Source organism: Calidris pugnax, unplaced genomic scaffold, assembly GCF_001431845.1.
Source record: "Calidris pugnax isolate Ruff unplaced genomic scaffold, ASM143184v1 scaffold70, whole genome shotgun sequence".
Lineage (NCBI taxonomy): Eukaryota > Metazoa > Chordata > Aves > Charadriiformes > Scolopacidae > Calidris > Calidris pugnax.
This window is the reverse complement of record NW_015090862.1, coordinates 8,956,635-8,983,751: the sequence shown is the minus strand read 5'-3', so window position 1 is coordinate 8,983,751 and position 27,117 is coordinate 8,956,635. Positions and strand designations below refer to the sequence as shown.

At 38.5% G+C, this 27,117-nt stretch overlaps 1 protein-coding gene and 1 long non-coding RNA gene across 2 annotated transcripts in view; one reads left to right on the top strand and one right to left on the bottom strand.

The window, feature by feature from the left end:
* SLC12A1 (solute carrier family 12 (sodium/potassium/chloride transporter), member 1) overlaps positions 1 to 27,117 on the bottom strand; it is a 55,327-nt gene that overhangs the window by 10,639 nt on the left and 17,571 nt on the right. Inside the window, exons 6-22 of the mRNA XM_014944707.1 lie at positions 26,714 to 26,809; positions 25,900 to 26,039; positions 25,331 to 25,441; positions 24,275 to 24,386; positions 23,653 to 23,780; positions 20,627 to 20,711; positions 18,817 to 18,968; positions 17,111 to 17,218; positions 16,220 to 16,343; positions 15,207 to 15,308; positions 13,197 to 13,352; positions 11,441 to 11,540; positions 11,243 to 11,354; positions 6,726 to 6,866; positions 4,756 to 4,862; positions 3,792 to 3,874; positions 1,001 to 1,144 (exon numbers count right to left, since the gene is read on the bottom strand). Coding sequence (XP_014800193.1) covers positions 1,001 to 1,144; positions 3,792 to 3,874; positions 4,756 to 4,862; positions 6,726 to 6,866; positions 11,243 to 11,354; positions 11,441 to 11,540; positions 13,197 to 13,352; positions 15,207 to 15,308; positions 16,220 to 16,343; positions 17,111 to 17,218; positions 18,817 to 18,968; positions 20,627 to 20,711; positions 23,653 to 23,780; positions 24,275 to 24,386; positions 25,331 to 25,441; positions 25,900 to 26,039; positions 26,714 to 26,809 — 2,001 coding nt within the window. The remainder of the gene's footprint in view (positions 1 to 1,000; positions 1,145 to 3,791; positions 3,875 to 4,755; positions 4,863 to 6,725; positions 6,867 to 11,242; positions 11,355 to 11,440; positions 11,541 to 13,196; positions 13,353 to 15,206; positions 15,309 to 16,219; positions 16,344 to 17,110; positions 17,219 to 18,816; positions 18,969 to 20,626; positions 20,712 to 23,652; positions 23,781 to 24,274; positions 24,387 to 25,330; positions 25,442 to 25,899; positions 26,040 to 26,713; positions 26,810 to 27,117) is intronic.
* Positions 108 to 25,444, top strand: LOC106889562. Its single transcript, XR_001412364.1, has 8 exons — positions 108 to 280; positions 9,302 to 9,362; positions 19,513 to 19,574; positions 19,795 to 19,951; positions 23,006 to 23,287; positions 23,616 to 23,846; positions 24,320 to 24,454; positions 25,325 to 25,444. It is a non-coding gene; the product is annotated as an uncharacterized LOC106889562 (long non-coding RNA).

Below are 27,117 nucleotides of genomic sequence, written 5' to 3'. Positions count from 1 at the left end.
CCAAAGTGTGTAATATATATTTCCTTTATGCCTTTCTGAACTAAATCGAAAAGGGTAGTTGAAACAGGAGTTCACATTCTTGTGGTATTTGTTATAAAAATATATTCTACTGAAGCCTGCAAAATGAACTGAAGTCTGCCAAGTAAAGAATAATGACATTTTATGTTTTCAGTCTGTAGATCTTCTTGATACCTGTGGGAGTTGCATGCACAGCCAGATGTAATAGTCTCTGCAGGTGAAAATTCTGAAAATACTTGTCTGCATACAAGCATGGCTTCAGGTGGGTCATTATCATTAGAGCCTAGCAATTGTGAAATGAGACCTTTAATTGTCTCTCTGTATCATTTTGCTGTATCTGAAATGTAATTTTAATTTCATCACCTATACATTTATGCGTTAATTAGTTATTTGACAGCTTGCTGTATATGTACTTTCAGTACTTTCACTACCTTCATTTGTACATTTTAATGAAATTATGCTTAGAATATAGAGCAGTAGTGCTATTTTTACCTATTTTTCAGCTGGGTACTGGGGGTGCATGTGCATATGTTGAGTAAAGTGAGATTGTTCCCTGAATATTGTGCATATGTTCCTGTTTTCATTAAAGAGAGGGGAAAAAAGGCCTTTGTTTAAAAACTGAAAACACCTTATTAAAAAAAACAACAAAACAAAAATCAAGTTGTTCTGTATTCCTCAAATTTTAATAACTACATACTATTTTTGACAAATAGAATTCAACGTAAACTGAGCTGAGAAGCTCATCTAGCAAATGAAAATAGTTGTGTTGTATGAGGTAGCGTGTCCGACCAGTAGAGGACAGTCACTCTATTCTGCATTATGTGGTTGTGGCCACCAAGACAGGTTTGCTCCGGGTAGGTCCTGTTCCAGGGGCTTCTATGTGGCTCAGGAGTTTTGGGTTTGGAGTCAAAGTCCAGTTTGCATATTGGTGAAAATGTGATGTATTGAAGGGTCAGGGAGAACTTGTCATTCTGGAACTTACCCTTTTTTGTTTCGTGTTTTGAGATATTGAGCATGTTGGCTTTTCTGAAGAATCCACAGATGCCACTTTTTCCTTCTTCAAAATCATTTTCTTTAATGGTAGCTTCCAGCGCCAATCTCTCCTGCTCCAGCTTCTCTAATTCCTCTGTATATTGGGAAAAGTAAGGGAACTGGTAACACAATTTTTTAAACTAAATCACTGGCTGAAATAATGGCGGTGATGTAATTGCTGTTGTGGTAATTTGTACACAATGTAAAGCTGCTGGGAGGAAAAACTCATTTTAAAATGCTTTTTCCTTGCAAGGCAGTAGGGAGGAGGAAGCTGAATTCATCTCTGGAAGCCCTAACTTAGGGTGCCCACGCCTACAGCAGTTGTGTGTACTAAAGTGCTCTTTATTGCACTGCTCTCAGACTTCCAGATCAAATTAGAATTACTGTATTTTATAGTTACACAAGATACTGTTTATTGAGTTATGATTGTGGATTTGTTTGGTTGCTTTTTTTCCCTAAGAATTTGAAAACACATTAGGAAAGCTGTTTTCCTTAGGTGAGAAAGCTGATGTATTGAGTTCTAGCCCTTGGGTCCCTGTTCTAAGAACAAGGTCACATGTCACATGGCTTCGGACTTTGAGATTCTCAGAAATATGTAAAAAATCCTGAATATGTGATCAGTTTCTATGCTGCAATATTTTTAATGTTAGTTTTCTTTTTTCAGCATTTGCTGTGAAAATCTAAGATTTAGCTAACATTCTGTAAATTCAGTAATATAAAAGAACAGCTTCATCTCAGTAATACTAGACTTGCTTAGAAAAAGGTACCATGTGTTATTGTGGAATATATATTATGGTCAGGCAGTAATTAATAGAAGCATTTGCCTGCAGAAAGCTTTTTTCATAAGAAAAACTTCTATTTGAGTAATACATGGACTAAGAGTGAGGTAAATTCATTTAAGACATTGCGTTTTTAAAAAAGCCAAAACAAACAAAAAAAATCCAAAACCAAACAATCCCAAACCTTCACTAGTCAGTGCTCTGTTGGCACTCTCAATTTCCAGCAGAAAAAAAAATAATTTCTTTTACTTTAGAATCCATGACAGCCATGTGCTTCTGATTATTAGACATTATGAAAATCACTAACTTGGTCACTAACTAAATGGTTACTCAAAACTAAAATTTCAGTTCTTCTATTAAGCAGAATGCTGTAGCAAGAATAACAATACGATCTTTTTTACAGAGAGTTCATATCTGCTTCAAAACATCTCTGCACATTTGAGGGTTTTCCTTTGTGGTTTTTTTTTCCCCATGTTCCTAATTCTTTCTCATTCCTTGAATCTTAACACTTAGAGAATATTTGCTAGTTTGTAAGAATGCAAAGGTGGTATTTGTTGTAATTTCACTAGTGTTCTAATGACTATATCCTCTGAGCAGTCAGTTTCTGACTTAGAGCAAGCAAAGAGAAAGGCAGATTCTTTTACTTACCAGCAAGAGGGAGGAAAAAAAGCATGATTAGTTTGGAATTTTTTTCTTAACTCCCCATAATTTTGCCCTGTAGCTCTCCACGCACGTCAAGCTGCCAGAGTCTGCTGGGTGAATATTCATCTACCCTCGTTTCTTAAAGGAGTCTCTGGTGCCTTTTAATTCTGAGAGGTGATTTGCTTTTGAGGGCTGCCTCATCCTAGAATTCATCGTCTTTAATGGGGAGTTAATTTTGGTTTTAATTAGCTAAGGTACTTATGTCCTTCCTGGGTGTTCTCCCCAGCAGTCCTGAGCCTGGTCTGTGTGTCTCCGGGATCCTGGGGAGACGCTGGAGGCAGACTGACAGCAGGCGGCAGCAGAGAGTCGCCGTTCTTTTTATGCCTGCCTATTTCCTTGTCCATAGATTTTATCTAATTCATTTATAACACAAAAGATTTCTCTAGTGGGGAGGACAAGGGACACTAGGAGTAATGTTCCGGTTTAGGCTGTAGCTCTCTGCTCAAGTGGACAATTTACAAGAAGTGGGAAAATTATTGCACTGAAAACCTAGAGAATTGTCCTGATGGGGTTTTTATATGGAGTCATTCCTTCCTCAGGGTACCTGAGGAACCAGGAAGACCTCTGTGTCCTAAAAATGAAAAGGAGGAATGAAGGCCACCATTGTATGTGGCCCTTGGAAGCCCTTCATTAAATGCAGCTGCCTGCTGCTCTGTCCCCCTCTGCCTTTTCCACCCAGGTGGTGTGTCTCCCTGAAGGTGTGGTGGAAAGATTTTTTTCTTTCCCCCTGAGATACGCACAGCTAACCTAAGGAAGAATGAACAAAAAGGTGAAAAAGAGAACTGGTGTTTCTTATGGGTTCCAGATTTTTTGCATGGGGTGGGAACCTCCAGGACCCCACGGAGGTGGTGACAAAAGTGCAGCTTCCTGATTCCCGCAAGTCCCAGAGATCTCAGGTAGGCAGAGGGAAGAAGGTGTGCCAACAGCAGGAAAGAAACATGGCACAGAGTGACTGGTTGGTGTGGCACAACATGATTTTACTGCTTTAGCCTGTGCCTGTGCTGGCAGTGCTCCGGGAGTAGAGTTCTCTGGTGTGCAGAGCCCCTTAACGTGTGAGGCTTGGCCTCCTTCTGTCACTGCCAGTGCTTCAGCAAGGATTTTGGGCAGGATTGAAACTGCAGAAGCAAGAAGGAACTGTACAAGTTACGGGTGTGGGAACTATTCTAGAAAACACAAGGTGACCCTAACGCTATCGGTCAGATTCCTTCTTGTGCTGAGTATGTAACCAGCATAGATAGTAGCTGTTGGGTCACCACATACCTTGAACCTGGAGAACCTGAGATATATCAAATCCTTGGCTAATTCTGACGATAATCATGCCGAGCTCAAAATCAAAAGCATCACTGAAAAGAGAGAAAAAAACCCCAACCCTTTCACATCATGCATGTCAATGAGAAAAACTACTTTGAGCAGATCAGTAGAAGTGTTAGTGCTCAGAGGGAGGTATTACTGCCATGTAGAGGCTGCTTTAGGTGGAATTTCGGAAGGAATTGCCCAAGATTAAGTAAAGTTCTATAAACATTCTTCCTTCATTTGAAAAAAAGGGTATTATTGGGCATGGGAACAGATAGGCTATTCCTGAAATGGGTCTTTCTGACAACACTTTTTAGGAACTAGGTTGCCGTTGTAAACTTTTTTTCTCCCTTCTCTGAGGAAAAAACAAAGCTGGGGTGGGTTTTGTTGTTCTTTAACTCGCTTCAGTTTTAGAAGTGAATTTTCAGCAAGAATCTGAGAAGCCAGTTTCTAAATGACTGTTTCCTAGCTAAATCCCAATCCACAGAGCTTCTGAGCCTTAGGCACACATGAGATTTGAAGCAAGGCTCTTCCTCTGTCCCCTAGGCTTAAAAGAAGAATTCCATGATGTACTCTTATTCCCTAAGTATGTACATTAGGGTTGTTTTTCTCTGAGCTCCTGCCCACTAAAAATGGGAAAATACAGTCCTGCAAAAGCACTGCTGACAGCAGTGCAGCTTCTTTGTGCTGCATTGTCAAGCCGTATCAGCTCTGGCAGCACCAGATGTTTGCTAAGCAGATCTTGCTAGGTGTGTGAAGCCAAGGAGCCTTTTTTAGTGGGCAGAAACTTCTGTTAACAGAGTTAACATGTGCGAAGTCAAATTTGTAAGTGTTTTCTTACATTGTTTCTATGCATCAAATCCTGTATGGAAATGCTATATTAATCTAGTCTAAGAGGAGTGAAAAAAGGAGTTGCTGAACTGTGACTTACTGTATAACGCCCACGTAGTTTTCAACTTGCGTGGCAGTGGCATTTCTCCAGTCCTTCTTAAATCCAATCACCAAGGTATTTGGTTTCATTCTACCCAAGCCTGAGGCCTAACAATATTAAAAGACTGCTTGAGAAGGTACACACGCATACTTTTACTGTAAATGAAAAGTAATGGCAAAAGATAACTGAAGTAATGTTCTGAAGACATTTACAACTAGATTGCATTTCATGAATGTCCTTCATGCTCATACCCATGCAGAAAGCAGAAAGATTAGCTCTAAATCATTCCAACTATAAATGATTTTAGATGACAGAAATGTAGTTTTGCTAAATTAGCATTCATTTGCATTTCTTCTGACATGCTCTCATTAAAATGGTTCAATAACTTGGAATCAAGAGAGAGTTCAAGCACTGTTTATATGCTCATTCTAACATAATAGCATAAAGCTTTTATCAGATTTGGAATACTCAATAGATTAACTGGGTCTGAAGTCTCTTAAAACACCTCACATATGCAGAGAAGGCATATCCTCTTAAGAATAAATTTTTTGCCTTGAACTTAGAAACTGTTGCTGTTCTGTTTGCTGTATTCTTTCCAAAAGATTATCCAAAATTATCTGAGCATGCTTTATAGATAAATTACAGTTCATAAACAGGAAGAACAAATGGTTTGTTGAGATATTAGATTGCCCGTGTAACTGAGCCTCGATGATAAAACCCAGACAAGTAAGGCTTGTCGGATCTAGATTCAGCTTACCTAATTTTTATAGAATTCTAAATACTCAATGTCTTTGAAACCTTCAGGAGAAGAGACCCACAAAATGCACCAGCTTGTCAAGCTGTTACACTTGCCAATTTTTACTACTAACAAAAAGACAATAGATAAAACTGTTGAAACCTTCATGAGGTTTTTTGAGTAGTATTGATACATCTGCATTATTTACATTGAAGTGAATAACTGGTTGGCCAAGCAACGTAGATGTCCTTAGGTTACAATAATGATGATATGGTTATCCTTCTGTTTGCTGGAAGGGAATTATTTGTGATCCAGTAGTTAACTTTGGCAGTAGTGTTTAAGCAGTAATGGAAAGGATCATCAGACTGCAACAGTTCTCAAAAACATCAAAGCGATCTCCTACTGCAACAATATATAAACCCAAGATGAAGTATCCTTGTGAGGCTTTGACGATCTTTATTAGTAATATTTCATCTTGCTCAATGGTACTGTCCATTCACCGAGTGTACAAAGAGCACTGGTAGCCCACCAGTGGGTGACTGTTACCCAGAGTATTTTAGTCAATTCCCTACTGTCTCAGTTTGCACTGATGGCTTTTCAGCCGTGTATTTTGTGCAAAGGATGGGAATTTCCTCTACATTTTGCCTCAGTACCTGTATGTTTAAATATTCATATATGTGAGAGAGGCAGATGGGAAATATGAAAACAGTGCCTCTGTACCTTTATTAAGGCCATTTTAAATGGACTGTTGAAAATGGTCTGCTATATTCTTAGAGGAATAGAAAAATATCGCAGACTTTTATTTAGATGGCCTTCTCTCTGTTGCAGAAAACGTATATTACACATTTTCAGTTTTCAATTAATGCAAAAATATTCTCAGATATTTAATATGCTGCAGAATACCAAGCAATAGAATTGAAGTACATTAAGTGTTGGCTGCATAGACGTTTGTATGTTGCCCAGTAGATGCCTCTCTTTTTTTTTATAATAGCGTCTTGTTCATTTATGAGACAATCAGTCTGCCTTGTCTCATAATTCCATAGCCCAGAACTAGATCTCTTTATGAAATAACCTGTAATAAAAACACATGTACATCCAGAATGCCCTTTCTGCTTACAACATTATCCATATATATACATATATATATGACTTCTTAACAAGTAAACAGTAATGCTTAACATAAAGGGATGCTTTGATGTAACAGTATTCTGTGTTCTGTAAACGAAAAGCTTACCTGAAGCAGACTTTTGACTCCGTCTCTGAAGCTGTCAGCTGCCACTGCTGCGTAAAAGGCTTTTCTTTTGTTCTTTGTGAGCCAGGCCTGCTTATTTGCCATGCCACTGTTCATCTCCTTAACACACAGCTTGCGTGGTCCCTGCATGATACAATAAAATATTATTAAGAAGGCTTTGTATTGTACATCACACAGTGATTTTGAAGGAGTTACCTAGGCTGCTGTGGGAGTGAATGGAGAGAGTCAGAAAAATACATTTCCAAAAAGGGTCCACAGAGATTCAGCCCTTTGAAAAGAACTGTGCTGCTAACATAATTCACATTCTGTTCAAGAGGGCTGAGGCTGTTAATGCTACTTAAATATAGTGATTCTGACAGAAAGAAAGACTAATATGGATTGTAACATCTTAGAAAAATATCTAAGGTATGATGAAGCATCTCAGAGTGAATAAAGTTCCTCCCTGACTTGACTACGGAAACAAGTCTCAGCAGATCTAAATATACATGGTTAAGCTCCTATCTACGAATAGTAAGAGAAAAGCGTTGTTGCCATGCAATTGAAGATGTAAATGCTTTTGTTACCAGGTTCTTCCAGTGGTCATCTGGTAATTTAATGAGACAAAATCCGTGTGCATATCCAAGTCATAAGACATGATACACTGACTTGGCAGCAGAGAATGGGCTGGCAGTGGGTCCCCAAAACATTAGGCCCAGGGCCTGAGCATGCAAGCTTGCAAGTGTGGCCTTTAGAAAGATTGAGATAAGTTGGGAAGCATGTGTCTGGAATTTAATTGTGTTTTAAAAAAATCTGTGCTCTTAAATTTGAGTTTAAGTTTTGCTAGGCTTTGTTTATTCCCTTTCATGTTGTGTTTAGGAAACTGAATCGGATCTTCTGCAGTGACAATGAAACTCTGAGACAGACGCTCAAGAGTCTCAGATACCGGTTTAGCGTTATTGGGCTGGACAGGTGGTCTTTGCTGTCCAAGGCAGAATAGTAGAGCAGAATTGCAAACGGTGGGAGAGTGTCCAGCAACATCGGAGACAGAAGCAGGTATTAGATGTGTCAGAAGGATGGAGCACTTGGAATCCAGTGGGTGTTTCTGTTTGCTTGACTCAGGCAGTGGGACCAGTTTGGTTTGTTATAAACAGATAGTTTTGAACTTTAGTTTGTTGCAGAGTTTCATTTTGTGCAGAACTCACTCCTTTGCGCTTTTTAAGATTTCTAATGTTTTTGAGGATGTTGCAAGTTGCAATTTTGGTTCCAAAGGAACAGATAACTAGAAAAATAGTAGAAGTTTCTGGTATTATAAAACTAGGAAAGCTTGGTAAACTCATGCTCAGGGGACTGAATTTCAAAATTCATAGTTAAATCTTTTGTATCTAAAGTTAGTTAGTATATGGTGGCTTCTTTTGCTAAGCTGGGAAGCTGGTTAAAATAGAGCTGAGGGAGATTTAGATTTTAGATTTTTCTGTCCTCAGCAAATACCGTAAGCTGAAAATTTATTTCCAATTCAAGAACAGCGCAAAGCCTGAACTGCAAGAAATTCTTTCCAAAATGAAATGTATGGGAAGGATCACTTATTTCAGAATCAATTTCTAAAAGGTGATTTTGAATGTAAGCCCAAAGTGTCCTTCTTTGAAAACTTTTCAGCCTTTCTGAAACTATTTTTTGCCTTCCTGGAAGAAAATAGGATGTACTACACATTTATATCCATGTAGAAATAGCTGCAATACATTTACTTTCAGTGAATTGGCATTGGCTGCTAGAAAAAGAGGCTTTCAAAATAAGCTTTCTAGCTAGTTCCATCTAAAAACCAGAAAACAGCATTGAGAACGAAGCTATGAAATGATGTGGCATATTTCACATCATGTGAAAGATCAAGTCATATGAGGAGAGGTTGAAGGAATGGGGCGTGTTTAGTTTGGAGAAGAGGAGGCTGAGGGAGGACCTCATTGCCCTCTACAACTACCTGAAAGGAGGTTATAGAGAGGTGGGTGTTGGCCTCTTCTCCCAAGTGAATAATCACAGGACCAGAGGAAATGGTCTAAAATTGCGGCAGGGGAGGATTAGATATTAGGAAGATTTACTTTACTGAGAGAGTGGTCAGGCACTGGAACAGCCTGCCCAGGGAGGTGGTGGAGTTGCCATCCCTAGAGGTATTTAAGAAACATGTAGACATGGCACTTCAGGGCATGCTCTAGTGCCCAAGATTGTTGGTTTGTGTCTGTTTGTGGGATTTTTTTGGTGTGGGTGGTTTTTTGTTTGGAGGTTTTTGTTTTTCTTTTGTGGTTGGACTCGATCTCAAAGGTCCCTTCCAACCATGAAATTTCTGTGATTCTATGTTTTTATCTGTGCCTTTTTCATTGAATTACATACCTAAAAATTGAGTTTTCACCTGACCAAAAGTAGGCTGGGTTGATGCTCACTCAACCCCTCATGTACGTTTCTGAACTTCTTATGGCTACTTGGGAAGTACAAGGGAAAGGATGGGAGGGTCCATGTGATCTTTCTTTAATGATATTATGCAACATTCTTTGATGATAATAAATTTACTGGAGTTTGTTTGGTTTTAATAGGTGTAGCTTAAGAAGAGCTTGATCCTGGCTGTTGGAAGAGTAGTGTGAAGAGCTAAGAATGGTAAGTTGAACAATAAGGTTGAGGTTCCCGTATGGGTAAGGAGAGGAGGAAAAAAAAGTCTTACCCTTCTTCCCAGTTTCCGTAAGGAGTGTACCTGAGGATAGTTTCACAACTGGCTTGCACAATATGTTTCTGCTGGCCAAGGGGACAGTTGCACCCTCTGTCAGATGACAGCCTGTGTCCTTCCCTACTCCTCCTTTGTATCAGTGTTAACATTCGTGCAATTGTACAAGTAGTCCAGTGAATTTGTGGACTGAATGAAGGCTAACCTTGCTAAAGTATTTTATGTGAAGGCAGGGAGTAAAAACAGAATAGTCTTTTTTACTAGAAACAGACTGTTCAAGCCAACATGCAGGCACAACCTCAGAGACAAATAACTTTTAAATCGCCTTCATGTTTAGTTGCCATATGTATGTATACTTCTGAACTATCTATCACCACGTTCCTGGAAAGTTTCTTGCTGCCCTTTGGGAAAAAGGAATGGAAGATATTCTGTCTGGCGTGGTGTCTCTCAACTATGCATAGCCTGCAACATGTCAGCTTTTGAGGCAAAATTAACTGGGCATTAAGTTTATGACAAAGTAATCTTGTTGTATTTGGTATGATATGTATTGTAGGCTGCTCTTCAATATGGTCCCTAGGAATTTTATCATCTACTTTTTACCACAATTTTGCAAATCACAAAGGTTCATTGTGTCACACTTTTTACACTTCTATTATCAACAAAATTAAATTTAGCTTAAATTGCTGAAGAAATAATAATTTACAAAAAAAAAAAACAATTAAAATGCTTTCACTAGCAAAATAGACTTAGTTGTCTGTATAGACAGGAATGATGTCTCAGTCCTCCATAAAAAGTACTAATATTAGAGAAACATGCCTAAGAATTCAGAAAACTTGCTGAAACTCAATTTTAGAAAACTGCATAGTCCCTGGATCTTGTTGGGATTGATTCTACACTTACTGGATGCAGTGGGAAAGCTAACAATAATTAGAGTAGAGAAGAATTAGGACCATTCACTCTTTATAGATTCATTTGAAGTGGGAGGAATCACACGTAGATCTTCTGTACTCCCTTTCTGCAACGTGGCAGCATCAAATGAATTATTCCTATACTCTTGTAGAGGAATACATTAACTTGCCTGGACTGACTCCATTAGTTAGATTATGCAGCCTCATTTGGTGCCATGAGCTGTTTTTTTTTCGCCTCTCAAAATTAGAATGTCATTCTAATATTTAAAATACATTTTCTCCTCTACACTACAAGTCCATCTATTTTTGTTCTGTCCTAATGAGAGACTAGATCGTCATCCTTTATGATACATAATTTCCTGTGTGTTTATAACTAGAAATATACTTTGCTCTATTTAGATCTCAGAAGACCGTGTTTATCCTTCAAATTAGCATTGTTATAGTTTTGGAGAAACCACTGCAAAGAGAGCTGAATTACTTGCCAAACCCTCACACTGCAAATCAGTGACAAAGCTGAGCATAGAGCCTAAGTAACTTGATTCTCGCACTATGATCCTTCAACTTTGGGTGTTGGTTTTGGTTTTGGTTTTTTTTTCCCAAGCATTGCTGTGTCCATTTTAAAAAAATAGTAAAATCTTTCCTTGTAATGCATTATTTTTTTCCAACCATTTTTTGGTCTGTCTACTATGAACTCTGAAATGCATCTCAATGAGGCATTTACCAGCAGGCTCTGTATCAGCCAATAGCTTTCTTGTCAAGACTTATGACAAAATTCATTCTCAGTGCGAATCTCTCTCATGGTCTGCCACCAATGGGAACATTGTGTGCCGAGTGAGAGTGGAATGTGTAATGGAGATCTGCAGCACCCACTGGTGCTGAATTTTCAGGTTTATATGAGTTGACCTTACCGTGTACACTTCACAACAGATGCACAGCCCGTTGTTCTTTGTGAAAGTATGTGTGATGTCTAGCAGAGCAGGCCTGATCATAGGAGCTCCTGTTAATGCTATGCACTGGGGTCTGTTAGAAGGAAAAAAGAAGTTGTATTTAATTAGCTAACATACTTACTCAGAATAAGCTATTTTACTGTTCACTGGAAATCTTACCTGAAATTTTTCACATGGTCTTCCACTGCAGTTAATGCCAGAGCACTGTCTAAGGCATTAATATAGCAAAGAGCCTGTGTAGAAGAGCCCCAGTTTACGTCTGCATATAACAAAGACAAATAATGCATGTTAAACCATAGGCTTTTCCCTGTTTTCTGTTGCAAAGGTCAGCAATCATGTTATCTGTGGGTATATTCCCTCATGCTTCAAAGATACAGACAGATAGGAAACAGCTTTCCACACTGAGATCTACATGAATGCTGCTCAAGTCCTGATATGCCACGATACAAAGCTACTACCTGGTGCAAGTAAGTGTAGAGCTCTTCTTTTCTAAGGAATATTAGTCTTTTCTGAATCCTTCCGTTGCTGGTAAATAAGTGCTAAACAAAAGTAATTCTTTTAGAGAGCATTCTTTTAGTACAGCGTTTTCAGTGAATTTAACCAAGCTTTAAGCTGCTACTTTGCAGCAAGGACACTGGCAATGGGTAGGAATGGATAGAAATCATAGAATCATAGAATGGTTTGGGTTGGACCCAAAAGACGTCGTCTAGTTCCACCCCCCTGCCACGGGCAGGGACACTCACCACTAGACCAGGTTACTCAAAACCCCATCCAACGTGGCCTAGAACACCTCCAGGGATGGGGCATCCACAACTTCTGTGGACAACCTGTTCCTGTGTCTCACCACCCTCACAATAAAGAATTTCTTCCTGATATCTAATCTAAATCTCCCCTCTTTCAGTTTAAAACTGTTACCTCTCATCCTATGATTCTAATGCTACACTCCCTGATAAAGAATCCTTCCCCATCTTTCCTGTAGGCCCCCTTTAAGTACTGGAAGGCTGCTATAATCATCAAATGTTCTTGACAGCTGTCTTGTAGCAAGTGCAATCTCCTACAGCTGATGATATTTACTGGAAAAGAAGCACAGACCACCCCAGCAGGTATGAGAACACAGATAGGGAGGACACACAACAGCACAGCAATATACACAGAACAGAATAATACATGCTCAGACCAGGTGTTGCTATTCCAAGCTAGCTCCAATGAAAGCACATCTTTTGCTGGGAAACTTGCCTCTCTTATCTGTATTATTTTTTTTCTACTGAAATCTGGACCTGGGTTAGTTTTGTCCTGGATGTGAATAACCAGCCTGTGCAGTCTCATACTGGTGCTGTATTGTATTCCTGTACAGATATCTGAGGCCGGCTCCTATGATTTGTTGAGCTACTAAGGAGTTTTTTCCAGCAGTAAAGTGTGCACATCTTTCTAGATTTACTGAGGAATTGTAGGGAGGTGCTGAAGAATGATCAGTTCAAGAGTAACTCATCTTGCATTTTTGTTGTATAATGGGCAGCAGGTTTACTTTTTGAGTGAGGATCCCAGATGAGTCAGCTAAGAGCACAGCAAAATTCAGGTAAGGTTGTGTTTGTGGATGGAAAAAAAATATGAGTGATATTCAAGGAAAACCCCAAATATAGTAAAGACATGGTGGGAATAAACTGGTGTGCTGAAATGTTTACACAAAGCCTGCAACTGTACTTGAAGTGCTTGTTAAACAGGCAAAAAATCAGAAGACTATCATCTTAATCTATATTATGTAAAGTGGGATTTAATGGGATGCTCCAATCTTCCCTCTAAAGAAAGGTATTAGAGAAAAAGTAATATCTAATTCTGTAAAAGCAGAATTAATTCCTGTAAAATCCAGTCTGGCTGCATAACATATACACAAAATAATAGTGTTTTCTGGTCTTACCTGGTTTCTTATATGTTACATAAATATATAGAAAAAGCTCAATGGCATAAGTGATGAGAGCTGCCCACCAGTTGATGACAAACATGACACCACAGCACAACAGGGCTCCAAAAAGTGACACCCACATGTTATAATATCTGAATGCAGGTCTCCAACCTGTTTAAAGAGAATTGAGGAAATTGGAAGAGCATAAAATATATTGATCAAATGATGGTCCATTAATTTGTGCAATCAAACACATTGCAATTTGTTTCAGGTTCTGTTGGAAGGGGTGGAAGTGCTATGTGCAAATTGTTAGGCATCATGAGATCAGCAGATATTTTGAGGTGTTGGCTGATGCAGATTTCTATATGTATAGAGTACTAGGTCTTACAAGCCTTTTACTACAAACCTTTTCCTACTGCTTTGTCCAGCCTGGCTTTGAGTAACCATTATGTTTATATGTATTTTTGGCAAACTAAAGCTCACTGGTTCAGAAAAAGAAATTGATTTTCCTGTAATTCCAGGTAATGGGCTACTGTGTCCTTTTGATGTATGTACATAGAACTCATTAATGGGAGCTAAACACTTGCTGAGAGTAGAATTTATCCCAATGCTGTAAGTGCAGCTGTCTTAAACTTGGAAGTTGCCTGGCCTTACTGCAGAAAAATAAAATAATTTGCAAATTACTTTAAAAAGATATTATTCCTGCTGTTTTTCAGCTGCAGTACTAAATCCATCCCCTGCTAGCAATTAACATGATGAGGCAAGCAATGAACCTCCATGGTTTGTAGGTCTCTGCCAGGTGTTCCACGGAGCACACTCTTTGGAGAGGGGAAAAAACACGGAAGATACAAGGAGAGACTGAGCAGCCCTATCTTGGATCATCTGTGTAATGAGGGAATGGGAAGGTCTTGCTGTGAAGAAATTTGCTGTCCTGCAGCCTTGTAGTTATTATAATCTGTCACTGCGGTTTGGCAGAAATTAACTGGAGGAAATGAGAAAAGAAAAATGGCTGCAGTTTTCTCTGAAATGTTAAGTAGTGGCAGAATAGAGTCAGATGCACCCACGTGAAGTCTATGGAGGTAATTTTTACTCAGCTCCAAGGCCACGTAGAGCAGATCTGCATTTGTTCAGCTGTGCAGGTGATTAGCAGAAGTGCTTATCTTTTCTGCCCTCTGAACAAATGGCACCATGCAGATCTATAGGAAGGAAGTTGATGTAGGCATTTATGTCACTACTGCAGTTTCTTCACACTGGAAATCACAAATGTATTCCTCGCTCCTTGAATTGAATAATCGATTCACAGTGGCAGGAAATTGTCTTTCCTGTGTGCCAAAAACAGTGTTGCTCAGCTGATTAACTTTAGTCCTTAAGGTGTCACCCCTTCATTCATGAAGATGATGAGAATTATTCTGCTGTGGCGATGCACAAGTCTGAAAGCCAGTGTGTTCCTTTGCTGCACAAATATAGAGAGGGGCTGAAGTTACCCTTGAACGGGACCTCATTGTGCTTCACCCTACAATTCTGCTACTAGGCACTGCTGATGCTATTTGGTGGACCTGTTGTTGTTCTACATGTTCCCTTCCAGGCAGTATCATTTCTAGACAAATTACTGTTCTTATGAACTTTCCTGTAAATGACACTGTAGATTTGGAGGAGAAGGGTATAACAGCTTCCCACTGTACCTTGCTTACTTTATGTGGCTGGAGTTGGCATAGGTTTTTATCCACCCATGTTGTATGATAGTGAGGGGAAAAAAAAAAGCCACCCTGAGGAGAAGCTTTTCTGTTCCAGTAGGCTCTACCAAAGTCTTTTTCATCCTGTACGGTAGGGAATGTAAGGACTAGAGCCATTATTTTTATCTTTTAGAGATAAATATGTCATCACATTCAATTAGAGTGGTAAAACCTCAGATCACATAGCTTAGATGTTTTACAGGTATTGCAGCTTTCTCTGACATACAGTCAAAAACTTATGGAGATCAGACTATGAAGCCCACATTTAAATCACATGTGAATGCAGACTCACCTGGAGATTTTGCATATGAGGCATGAAAGCAGGAGAAATTAATCAAAGCGTATGAAGCCAGGAAGAAATTGGAGATGATGGGAGCAATGGTGTTCAGTTCAGCTGCAAGACACACATGCACAAGTCAGACATAGGCACCAGTTTCCTAGATTGTTGGATAGCTTTTTTCTGGCAATGCATTAAGTCTGGATGCCGTCTGAATTTGTCATCCATAGAGAGCTTGGATATTTTCCTGTGGTACTAATTTAAGGCCACCTTGTATACCTTCATTCATATTAAGTAGTGTTTGCTGATGCTGATTTTAATAACATGTCCTGTACAAGCTTATACTTGATGCTGTGATTCTGCAGACTGGCTCTTAATCATGTAGATCTGGTGTAAATTTCAGAATTTTAAAAACATAATTGAGATGATAGATGCATTTCACAAAAGATTTATGGTTAAACTTTAATATGTTGCTTTTTAAATGGCAATCTGAATTCTCTCTACTAAACTTCCCATTTACTCAATGTCACACAGTTTGAATTTCAAATATTGGAAAAACTAATTTAAAAATCCCCACACCCCTAAATATGGTAGCTGGGAGTTTCTATCACCAATGCTGGGAAACTGGGATTTGCTTTGGAGCTGACTGTGGGGAAGGCTTAGCAGATTAGGCCTCCTAATTACCTCAGAGGTAGGTGCAATATAAACTGGAAAACTATTTTCAAAGTTGGTGGCTTTGCCTTACTTGATATAGTTCTAAGCACTGCCCTTTTCCGGCCGAGTGAACAGGAACTCTGCATCTTAGAAAATGAGGCTGTGGTGGCATTGAGATGTTACTATAGTCCCTGATAGTTTATTTTTGCCTTCTTTAAGAATAATGGAATTTCTACCAGGGCTTTGAGTGTGCTGGGGCTTGAGTTGGATCTTACCTGACTGGAAATTTTTCTCACCATAATCAGAGTATTAAAATATTGGTTTATATAATTTCAAAACATGAGATTATAGCAGTTGAGTAACGATATACAAACCAATCAAAATGAATGCCATAGCAATCACAAAAGTGAGAACGTATCCTCTGATGGGCTCGTTGTTTTTTCCGTATCCTTTGGCAAAGAATTGAAGCCCTTTGTAGACGTTGTCCTTGCAAAGAGCCTGGTAGACAAATCAGAACTTAATTTGGTTAAGCAGTGCTTTCTTGCATCAGAAGTTCACTGTCTGTGAGTGACAGCTTGCTAGGCTTTTGCTAAACAAAAAATAAATCTAAGGTAGTAATTCAAGTAGGTCTACTGCTAGGCATGTAAATATTTAAATAAGGTGATAAGCCAATATCCTACTATGTTATGTAGCGGGGGAACAGAATCACAGGCATATAATACAATGCTTTAAAAAAGATTAACTGAGCAGCTAAATAGAGTCTAAATTGGAGGAAACTGAAGCACAGATCAGTGGCTTGGTGTAAATTGTACAGGTTATCTTTCAGTTCCCATTCTGTCCACGTTGCTGCTACCCAGGCAGCTTCTGGACAGCGTGTTTGAGCACACCTGCCAGCACCTGAATCTTACAGTACTGAGAGCTCCTGCATATTCCTGACACTCCTGTGCTTACAGGGTGGCTTTCTGTAAGGAGATAGAAGTGGTCCCAAAATTAGCCTTGAAGCAGTCTATAACAGGCACATGTGTATCCCCTGCTTCTGCAGCAAAGCTGAGCTCTGACCAAAGGAACACTATTACCCTTGTATGAGGGTGGTAGGACCTGCCTATTTCTGTTGGAAAACATTCTACATACTGTTTTCCCCGCCTCTTCCTCCCACATGTATCAGTGTTGTTTAAATATGTATCACATTTGGCACATAGGCTTCAACTAAATTTCATGTCTTTAAACTAAAACAGAGTATAAGGAAACGGATGGTTTAATTTTACCTGGAAAACTTTAGGTGCGCTGACAAGAGATGCTAGAGCTGATGACAGAGTAGCAGAAAAGATGCCAGCTGTGATGAGAGGACCAAAGCCAGACACCATGCTCATCACCTTTAGGGAAAAAAAAAAAAAAAGGAAAAAAGAATAGTCAGGCTTGCATTTGGATGTACTTTTTGATCACGGACCCATTTAAGTACTCTGTTTCTAGGTGTCTCTGCTTTTCACAGTTCTAAATTCAGTGTACTACAAACGAACTGTGAAGTAGGGAGATACTATTATTCCTGTTTTAGTAAAAAGCAATGGAGGTGTAGCCAAATTTTTATACAAGTATGCACCTGTCTGCTGAGGCAGATGAGTACTCAGTGAAATTTTCTCACCTCCTTTGCTAACTGCTTGCTAAAAGTAACAGCCTCTACTTGATGGGTAAATAGCTTGCAGCAAGAAAGTAAAATGGAAACAGCAGAAAAAAGTATCAAAGTACAAAACATGGTTGAAGGCACTTTTTTTGGTTTGGGATGGTTTGTTTGTTGGTTTTTTTCCCCTAATTATCTAATACAGCTAAAAAAGAGAGAAAATGCCCGATTGTGCTGGCATAGCACCAGTGCTGCAGGCAGTAATGATGGTTACTGCCAGGCCTCCCTCAGCATCCCCCAGAGGGGCTGTGCTGGCCTCGGCCACCAGACAAGGAAGGATTGCCAGGTGCTTCTTGGTGTATAGGAAGTACTCCAGGAAGAAAGCAGTTAATTCTGGAAATTTGTCAAAGTCTGACTTTACTCTGGCAAATATAAATGCAAGAAATGAAAGCATTTATGGCTGCAGTGAGGTCACTGATTTTAAGGGTTTCCCTGAGTCTGGGCAGCTGAACTGAGGTGGGAATGAAGATGGGAAATGATTGAGAAAGGAAGGAAAAGTAGTCTGTGACAGGGACAGCATATCTCTTTTAAGGTGGTTATCCAGCCCTGTCATTTAGCAGAGCTAGCTGGGAAAAAAGCAAGTGACTTTAAAAGCTACAAATGGCTAGTTGAAAAAGCAAGTGCAGGTGGGTGGTGAGCTCCTCTCGCAGGCCATGAAGCACTGGGGCTGAACAGACACCTGGGAGCCGTGGTTGTCAGGCTGCAGAAGAGCTGCTTTACTTTGATGCTTTGCCTAAGCTTTATTTTGAAGAATAAAAATGGCAGGCGGTCGCTCTCTGGCCTAGGAGAAAGACCCCATTACTTCTCACTTGATTTTTCACTTGACTGTTTTTTGGATACTCTTTTTTTTTTTTTTAAGAAGTGAGAACTCCGTTTTTTATACTGTGGCACAAACCTTTAACAGTGACCACAGCACCCCTGAGGTAAAATCACATCCGTCTGTAAAGACCAATGAGATGAGTCGCTCATCTGACAGGAGCTCCTGAGGTCTCTGTTACAAAGTCTAGATTGTGAGTTTGGAGATGTTACAGCACATACTGTTACATGGTACTTGTTGAAAGAGGAGGTACAGACCTTACTGGAGTGCTGGGAAGGCAGTATGAAGGTAATGTGGAATGCAGGGGACTTTTCTCTTTTAAATCCTATAGCTTTTAACTTTTAATCCTATAGCTTTTAACTTTTTTAGATAAATGCGGATGTTCTGTTGCAGTTAGTTGACAGCAAATAATGGTTTTGCATGTTTGTACTTATGTATTCATATATTGCTTATGATTATACATATTATCTCATTAAAACCTGAAAATTATTCATCAGCCCATAATCACATGGCTGACTTGCACATCTGGAAAAATCGTAGCCTAGACTGCAGGCAGATGATCCATTGCAGCTCATCCCAGGTACAACTGTATCATTGACGTTCCCAGTAGCATCTCGTACAACACAGGAGGCTGTGGAAACATTGATATATTACTATTTTCCTTCCTTGTGACATCGGAAGAATGTTCTTGCCACACTTCAACTCTTAGTTTGCACACGTTTTGTACAGAAGCTGCCTTAGTCTCATCCCAAAGAGCAACATTCCATGTTGGGCAGAGATTACCCCTGTATTGTGGCTTAGTTTCTCATGTTGTCTTTAAGCAAATACTTACTTCTGTTATTTTTAAAATAATCAGCCAGTTGATTAATGAGAACTGAGAAGAGAGTAGAGAAACAGACAGAGATCAACAATAAATTAACAGCCTCAGAAGTATATTGACTGCCTGGGAATGCTTTTACAAGTGCCAGTATTCAAAGAAAGCAGGTCAGGCAGGCATACGCTTTTTTTGTTTAACAAGGACACACAATTGCTTTAGAGAACTAGATCCTCAGCTGTTCAAATTGTCATAGCTCTACTGATACTAATACGGTGAGAAAAACTTTGAGCGGGAGAAATCACATATATTCTTTTTATTTTTATTAATATTTATGCTGTCTTTTCTTGTTTGCCACCAGAAATGGGAAGAAACATGGAGTTAACTTAGAGTGCTGATCTCAACGTCTTTAGTGGCCAAAATGTAAGTTTATATTCAAGTATGTCAAAAAACATTGTTATTAAGAGTCTCGAAGTAACCATTATCTATTTAGCAAGCTAATATGCAAACAGAAAAAAAAAAGGTATTACACTGAAAAGTAGACAGCTCTGAAGTTGAAATACAGCTATTGCTTGTGAGAACAACGCCTTAACACAGATTTATAACAGAAAGTGAAGAATGACTACTTCAACTTTAATTGCAGGGGAAGTTTAGATCCAAATAATGCAATAACCTGAGCTGCAGCTTCAATCAATTATTCTGCCTTTTGCATAAACTACAAGGACTACAAAAGTCAAGAAGACTTGAGATTCATCTCCCAGAAAAGGAAGTACCCCACAGGGCTTTCATGCAGTACTGAGGTATTTGCTTACAAGGAAAAGTGTCATTTACAACGCTATTTCTTACAGTACTATTAAAATAGAAAAAAAAAAAATATTTTTCTTGAACAGACTTTTATTGTACATATTCTTCCAACACAGTCCATAGCTTTAGTACAGGTCTTGTTTTTACTCTCATGTCTGTTTTGTTACCTCACATTCTAATATTCTAGAGCACCTACATAGGGCATCTTCTTTAAGACAGGCTTTCTGTCTTTGACATATAACATACAAAAATGCGTGTTACCCTGTTACTCATGAGTGCTCAGTAAGGCTAGTGACAGCAAGTAGAAGCCATGTGAAATTTCAATGCAAATGAGGAACAAAAGATCAGCAGATTAATGAGCGGTTCCTTTAATCTTTACTATGCTCATGTATAGTATAAACTAGTGGTCTTTGTCACTGAATAATCAAATGCAAAAGTAACCATGCAAGTTGTATGAAAATCCAGCTGCCAAACAGGGACTTTTGTTTCTGCTGATTGCTGCTTTTTTTCCCCCACTGTTTTTACATACAGTAAAATCAAACCAACTATCTCTGTGTGTAATAAATCCACAGGATGAAAAAGCAGTGATGTTAATCATTCATTTGCATACCAGGCTTTCAAACTTTTTAAACTGTATAAATGAAGACATGAAGCAGAGTTTCTGTACTTACCTACACATACTGCAACACCAATGTAAGCAACTGTTGTAATCAGAATGGCCAGCATTGTTCCTTTGGGTATCGCACCTTGTGGATCCTTAAAACAAAGCAGTGACCCAAAAACACTGTGAGCTCATGTGCTGCACTCTGTTTGTATTTGCATGCTAGAGAGTCCTGCCACATCATGATATGAAGATACCTTTAGAGGGTACATTTTTATCACTTAGACCTGCACCAGCATGTCCTGTCCCAGCACACAGATAGTGAAGCAGTCCTGTGGTGCAGTGCTCCTATCCTGGACATAGAGAAGGATATTCTGTGCGAGCAGAGGTCACCTTTATAGCAGCAGGAGAGTCCTAAGCTCTGCACTTCTGGGAGCTCCAAACTCTCTTTACATTGCATTGGGCGTTATTTTAAAATTTGATGATATAGTGGGTAAGCAGTTACTGAACTAACCATCAAACTCCTGTGGATGATGAGACTGGACCATTTTTAGTTAATCGGTAAGATAGATGCAGATAGTCACACTGTACAGAATGCTGTACTTTTGTGATTAGCAACTAGTAATTGTTAGTTGTGTCTTCACAATGGGCTACTTCCTTTCACTGTTTTTACTTTTAATTTAGATAATTTAGTAAGGCTGGGTTATAATGCTTACAGATCAGTTCACAACAATATCAACTTTGATCATGCAACTACAAGTAGGAGTCCAAAGATCTGCATTATACATTGTAATTTTGAAGGCGGTTTTAACAATAGTCAACCTTACAATCTAGTGTGTGTTTGTACTAGGAAGCACTCTATGAACTGTCTTCTTAAGTTGGTATAGCAATGTTTTTTTAAGTCAAAGATGCGTGGAATGCATTTTAATTCACAGCCTTTTGTACTTTTATAACTATACTTGTTGCTTGGGAAAAAACCTAAAATATAGATTTGGAGTGGGGTGTGGAACATGGATGAATGACTTAACTTTGTTAATAATTAATCTAATTTTTAAATTATATAAGGATTTATTGAGCTGAAAAATAATTGCCAAGTCACTTTAGCTGCATAAGACCCTTTGCCCTCAGATCATGTTAACTAATTTATACAGCCCTGATATGCATGTCTTAGGTCACTGTTTTTGTGGAGTCTCATGCTGCAATCTTAAACACTGTAATCTTAAATTTTAGGATTAAAGCTTCTTACAGCTTTACCACTTTTAAATTTTATCAATAATTAAACACATATTTAATATGATGCTAGTACTTTAGGGCCTACTCCAAGAGCCACTGAAGTCACCAGGACAAGTACCTGTCCAGTAGGTTTTGGACTGGGCCACTACTTGAGTGTGTAACGGCTACAGAAGCACATATGTGTTTGCAGCAAATTCTAAAAGTTTGATAGGTCAACTTAACACTTTTTAAATACTTCATAGTTTGTCTTTTAGATTTCTGGAGAGGCTGGTTAATTTAATTAGACCTGTCTAATGCATCTAAACATGCTCAGTGGGGAATCTGCCTGGAGGACTTGGTTATAGAAATCCACTTATTGCCAGACTGAAATAACTGCAGAGAGCCAACGGGAGAACCGCTTCCCTTGGTCTGCTTAGACTGTTTCAAATAGCTTATGAAAGAAGTGCTGCTGCTTTGGGAGCCTGCAATGTATAGAGAGCACCATATATGGTAAAAGCATTATTTTTGTTTGATAAAAGGATAGAGATTGTGTGAGGCTGATTCAGTCTCAGTGGGCAGAAGTACAACAATTTTTGGTTTTTTAATTAAAAATGGAATCTCATAGATGCTATTAGTGGCTCAGTTTCTACATATTTCTCTTTGTGCTTGGCTTCAAAAGCAGCCCTCTGAAAACGAAGGAGATGAAGCATGCAATTCAGTGTGAGGAAGGGAAACAGAACTGGCTGTCAGGGCTGCTAGGATCTGGTGAACTTGTGACTACAGGTGCCAGTACAGAAATAACAGATCTTTGGTTGAATTCTTAAGGTATACAAGACAATGGGTCTATATAATAAAGGCAAATAACTTCATTTGACATGCTGGGGTTATCAAGGTGTGAGCCACATCTTTTTGATTACTTTTTTTTTTTCTTTTTTGTTTTGGGGGGGAATGGGTGGGTGAGGGAGTGTTTGGTCTTTTGTTGTTGTTTTCCAGTATTAGATTGCAATATTTGAGTTATGGATACCCATGATGCATTTCTGAATTTCTTTTAATATTATAAAGTATTGCATTGCTCCACATTTACTAGAGATGTTTTACCAAATGCTTTGCTCAGTTTTGAATTACTACTTCTTTATGTTTAGCTTTAAACACTCTTTGCATTAAATACACTGTGGAAAATCATGAAAACTAGAGGGCACTCAAAGTTAAAACTGAATCCCTGTCTCTAATTTACCAGTATGTTTAGATACTGGAAATATCATCTCGTACAACCACAAGAGAAGAGTGGGGACCTGACAGAATGGCCACAGCAAGACAACTGGGCACCCCTGGACCTCCTTTTCCTTTCTCTTCAGACTCCTTGCCTCTGTCACAGCTCCAAACCTGCAGTTTTTCCTTTGAGCAGCAATAGTGACACAGGATTGGGACATACTTGCTTTCATTAAATTCTCTGTTTGCTCTGCCCTTGCTATGACCCTGAATAGAAAAAGCTGGTCTCCACTGATTCTTGTGTTTACAGGTATGGTTTTTAGGATGATGTTATGAGATTTTGCAAAAGACAAGTGCCAAGAGATACACATGTAGTTTTTCTTATGTTGCATGCTGCTAATGGACCATTAATGATATATTATTACAGGTTATTGAAACATGCTTTTAAATGATATAGCAACTCGAATCTGAATGCAGTAATTTGTGTAAATGGCCATAATGCATTATGAGAGAAAACGTGAACTGATGTTTTCAAATAATAAAGCAGGTACTTAAAAGGGAGAGCTCTGCTTTTCAAAATTAGACATTATTTAAAACAATGCAGTGTTGATTCATAGTTTTTCTTGTTCTTTTTTCAGCCTACAGCTGGGATTATGAAGTTAATGAAATACGTACCTCCAGATCTCCTGAGATATTGGCTCCTGCAAGAATGCCAGTGGCAGCTGGGAAAAAAATGGCAAACACCGAGAAAAATCCTTCTCCACTTCTGAAATCTGGTCCAAAGTTTTCTGCAAATATTGATGCTGCAAAAATAGGTGAAAATGAAACATACCACCAGGATTTGATTTCAAAGTTACATAATGAAGGAGGTGAATAAGCTAGTCTTTCACGTCTGGACAACTGGGTTTGGCTCTGTCTCATATCATAAGCAAAGTGAATTTGATTTCCTTAGTCTGGTCCCCAGTAGGATGTGCTTGTCTGCATCTCAGAGCTACAGATCCATATTGAAGTGACAGCAGTGTCACTACAGCACTTGCACTTAGCTCTGTGTATAAGTTTGTCTGTGCTCTGCTGATATATGAATGACTCAAGCTGCAGGTAACTGTGCTGTCAGCTTCAGCAGCAGAGAGACAGACTCAAAATTAAAGATAAAATAAATTCCCTTGGTTTGCAATCTTACTTAAACTCGGGCAGAAGATCCTGATCTTGTGGCCTTTTCCAGTGGAATCCTTAACTCAGTATGAAACCAAAAAGAATGCAAACTTACTATTTTATGATAGATAGCAAGGTTACTTGCCTTCGTAATTAAAAAACCCTCTTGCCTTCTTTTCGTTGTTGGTAGGAATGACTGTCCCAATGAAGAAGTTTGCAATAGCAACAAGGAGAACAATTAGAAGAATAACTTGAGCCTATTAATAGAAACAAAAAGATTTGCCCGATGAGTTTAATTTGTGTTGACTGTGGAGATGGCTATATAGTAAGTTGTCTGTATGTGTTCCCTATGACAGATTACTAATTTCTGTAGGTTTTGAAAATGACAGGAATCAAAATAACTGAATCAGCTATTGACAACAGTAAGTAGTTTTTACTAAGAGGATTATTAAATATATAGTTATAATTTAATTTTTGTTAGTTTCTTTATAAGAAAAGGCAAACCAAAACAGCTAATGCATTAATATCAAGTATAAGACATTTTTATATTGTTATAAAATTTGTTTCATTGCAGTGGGTTGTCACTTCAAGGGTTATAATATGTAATTGTTTTTCTGTCTTTTACAGGTAGTTCTAGTCTCTATCACAGCAGAATGTAAAAATAAGGTTGCTATTCCGGACCTGATTTTGATAGCTGTATTCCACCCTCTAAAGTATTTTCATTGAATTTCCATTTTGAACTTCTTTTTACAGGTGAAGAAATAGCAGAAATCATTAGAGATTAAGAAATGGATGGCAAATAGAGCTCTTCTGCTGAGTAGGGCTTGAGAGAGTACAGTGATAAAACCATACATTGTTTTTACTACTGTTTATTCTGTTGAGCTGCATCAAAAATAAGGGCAAAAGGAGCACTTACCCTAGGCTCTATATGATGCCATGAATTATAAAAATCAATATAATCAAGCTGCCAGCAGAACAAAAACTTACTCTTCTCTCCTAAATGTATATTCGAGGAAGAGCATGGAGTAATTGTGCTTTCATTGAATGTAATGATTAAACTGCTATTTCTTTTAGAAACATTAAGCGTAAACTGGAACTGAGTGCTTTTGAAAATTCCACCTGTTTTATAGCATTCCTCACAGACAAATACTGTATGCTAGTCTAATATACTGCTTGCTTTTACGTTCTTTTAAAGGTTTACCTTGGCTTCCCATTCCATGCCAGCAACAGAGATGCCGAGAAGACATACAACAGTTATGGTACCTATTATTCTGATGTCATTGGACTCATCTACCATCAGTGTATCACTCTCCTGAAAGCAGGAAGAAATGTTATTAGAACAGTTTTTCCCTGCCCGACTGGTGGGATCAGGTAACAAGGTGAAATAGAAAGCAGTGAGCTGTCAAAGTTCCAGAGATTTGTGAGACCAAGGATTTGTATTCATGTTCCAGATGGCTCTTTGTAGTTGGGGTTATTTGGCTGTCTAATTAGACATCTGTTTCTTTTCTGATTTTAAGATTCTTCTTGAGAAATCTATGAAATGTATTCGTAAGGTAGAAATAATGGAGAAGCTCTCTATGGTACGTTTAGACAGACCAGCTTCTTCCCGCCTAAAGATGTCCCTTAGGCTTCAGCTAAGGACTGTCACCACTATAAGCAAATGTATTATACTAAAAAAATCAAACAAAAAAAAAGGCAAAAAAACCCCCACACAACCCCCAAAACAAAACCAAATGAATTTAATCATATATATGAAAAATCTACATTTACCTTAAGAAGTTCTACAACTGTTTCAGCAAATCCAACTACGTACATGGCAACTGCCACTGCATTTGCAAAGGCAAAGATAAGTCCTATGGATCCACCAAACTCTGGGCCTAGACTTCTTGAGATAAGATAGTATGCTCCACCTACATATAGAAATGATTGTTATTTCAGGACAACTAAATGCTCAGGTTTTGCTCATTTTTCTCATATAAATAACACCGCAGGAATCTCTACTTTTAGCCTAACAAACATAATCCATATTTGCCCTGTATTAAGAGAGAAAACTGATAAAAAAAAAGGAATGTGCTTTGTACTGGTTCTGCCTTTGGACTTCTCTGTATGCCTTTCTGTTGCAGAAATCTTTTTAGGGCATATTAGCATGCAAAACTGGACCTTCAAATAATTTTTCACGATACATAATGCAGTAACACAGAGCAGAGAGAACCTCCCTTCCAGACAGGTTCTAACTTACTTGGATCTATTTCAATGTTAGCGTGAAAGATCATATTCTGTGGTACATTGTTAAAGCTCCTGCATAAAGATGCAGTGAATCTTTTAATCTTTTTTGCATATCACCATAAATGGAGCATATTGTTTTGTCAGTTAATTATTTAATCTCACTGGCACTTAGTATTTATTGTCAGGAATTGTTTAAGATTATACCCATTTTAATTTACTGTTAATCTATTGAGAGAGATCACTCTAAATATACTTATTTATTATTGCTCTGCTTATAACACAGTTATCTCAATTCCATTTTTTTTTCTAATGCAAATCTGCAGATTTTTGTATTTTTCATGAGATCATATTTACTCACCTCCTCTTACTACTCCATTAGTACAGATGGCAGACATGGAGATACCTGTTAATGTTGTTACTACTACACTCAGACCAATAACTATGATTCCAAGACCTGAAAGATCCGAAAAAGAAAGTATATGCAAGTGTATTCAAATACCTGTTCTGCTTAAATGATGTAGTAGCTTGCCATTTTCCACAGAGGTTAGACCAGACCAGTTATAACTTTAAGGCTCTGAAATGCACTAAAATTTTGTTTCATAAAATACCTGACATGCACTTCTCCAGCAAAATTATTTACTCATCTTCAAAGGAGTGGCTGAAATGGAAGTTTTATAAAGAAGGTATTAAGTTGAAGATATCCACTGATCTGCATCTGTCTGTAAAATGAGAGGATGAGCTGCCTCGTGCCCAGTTTGTCCA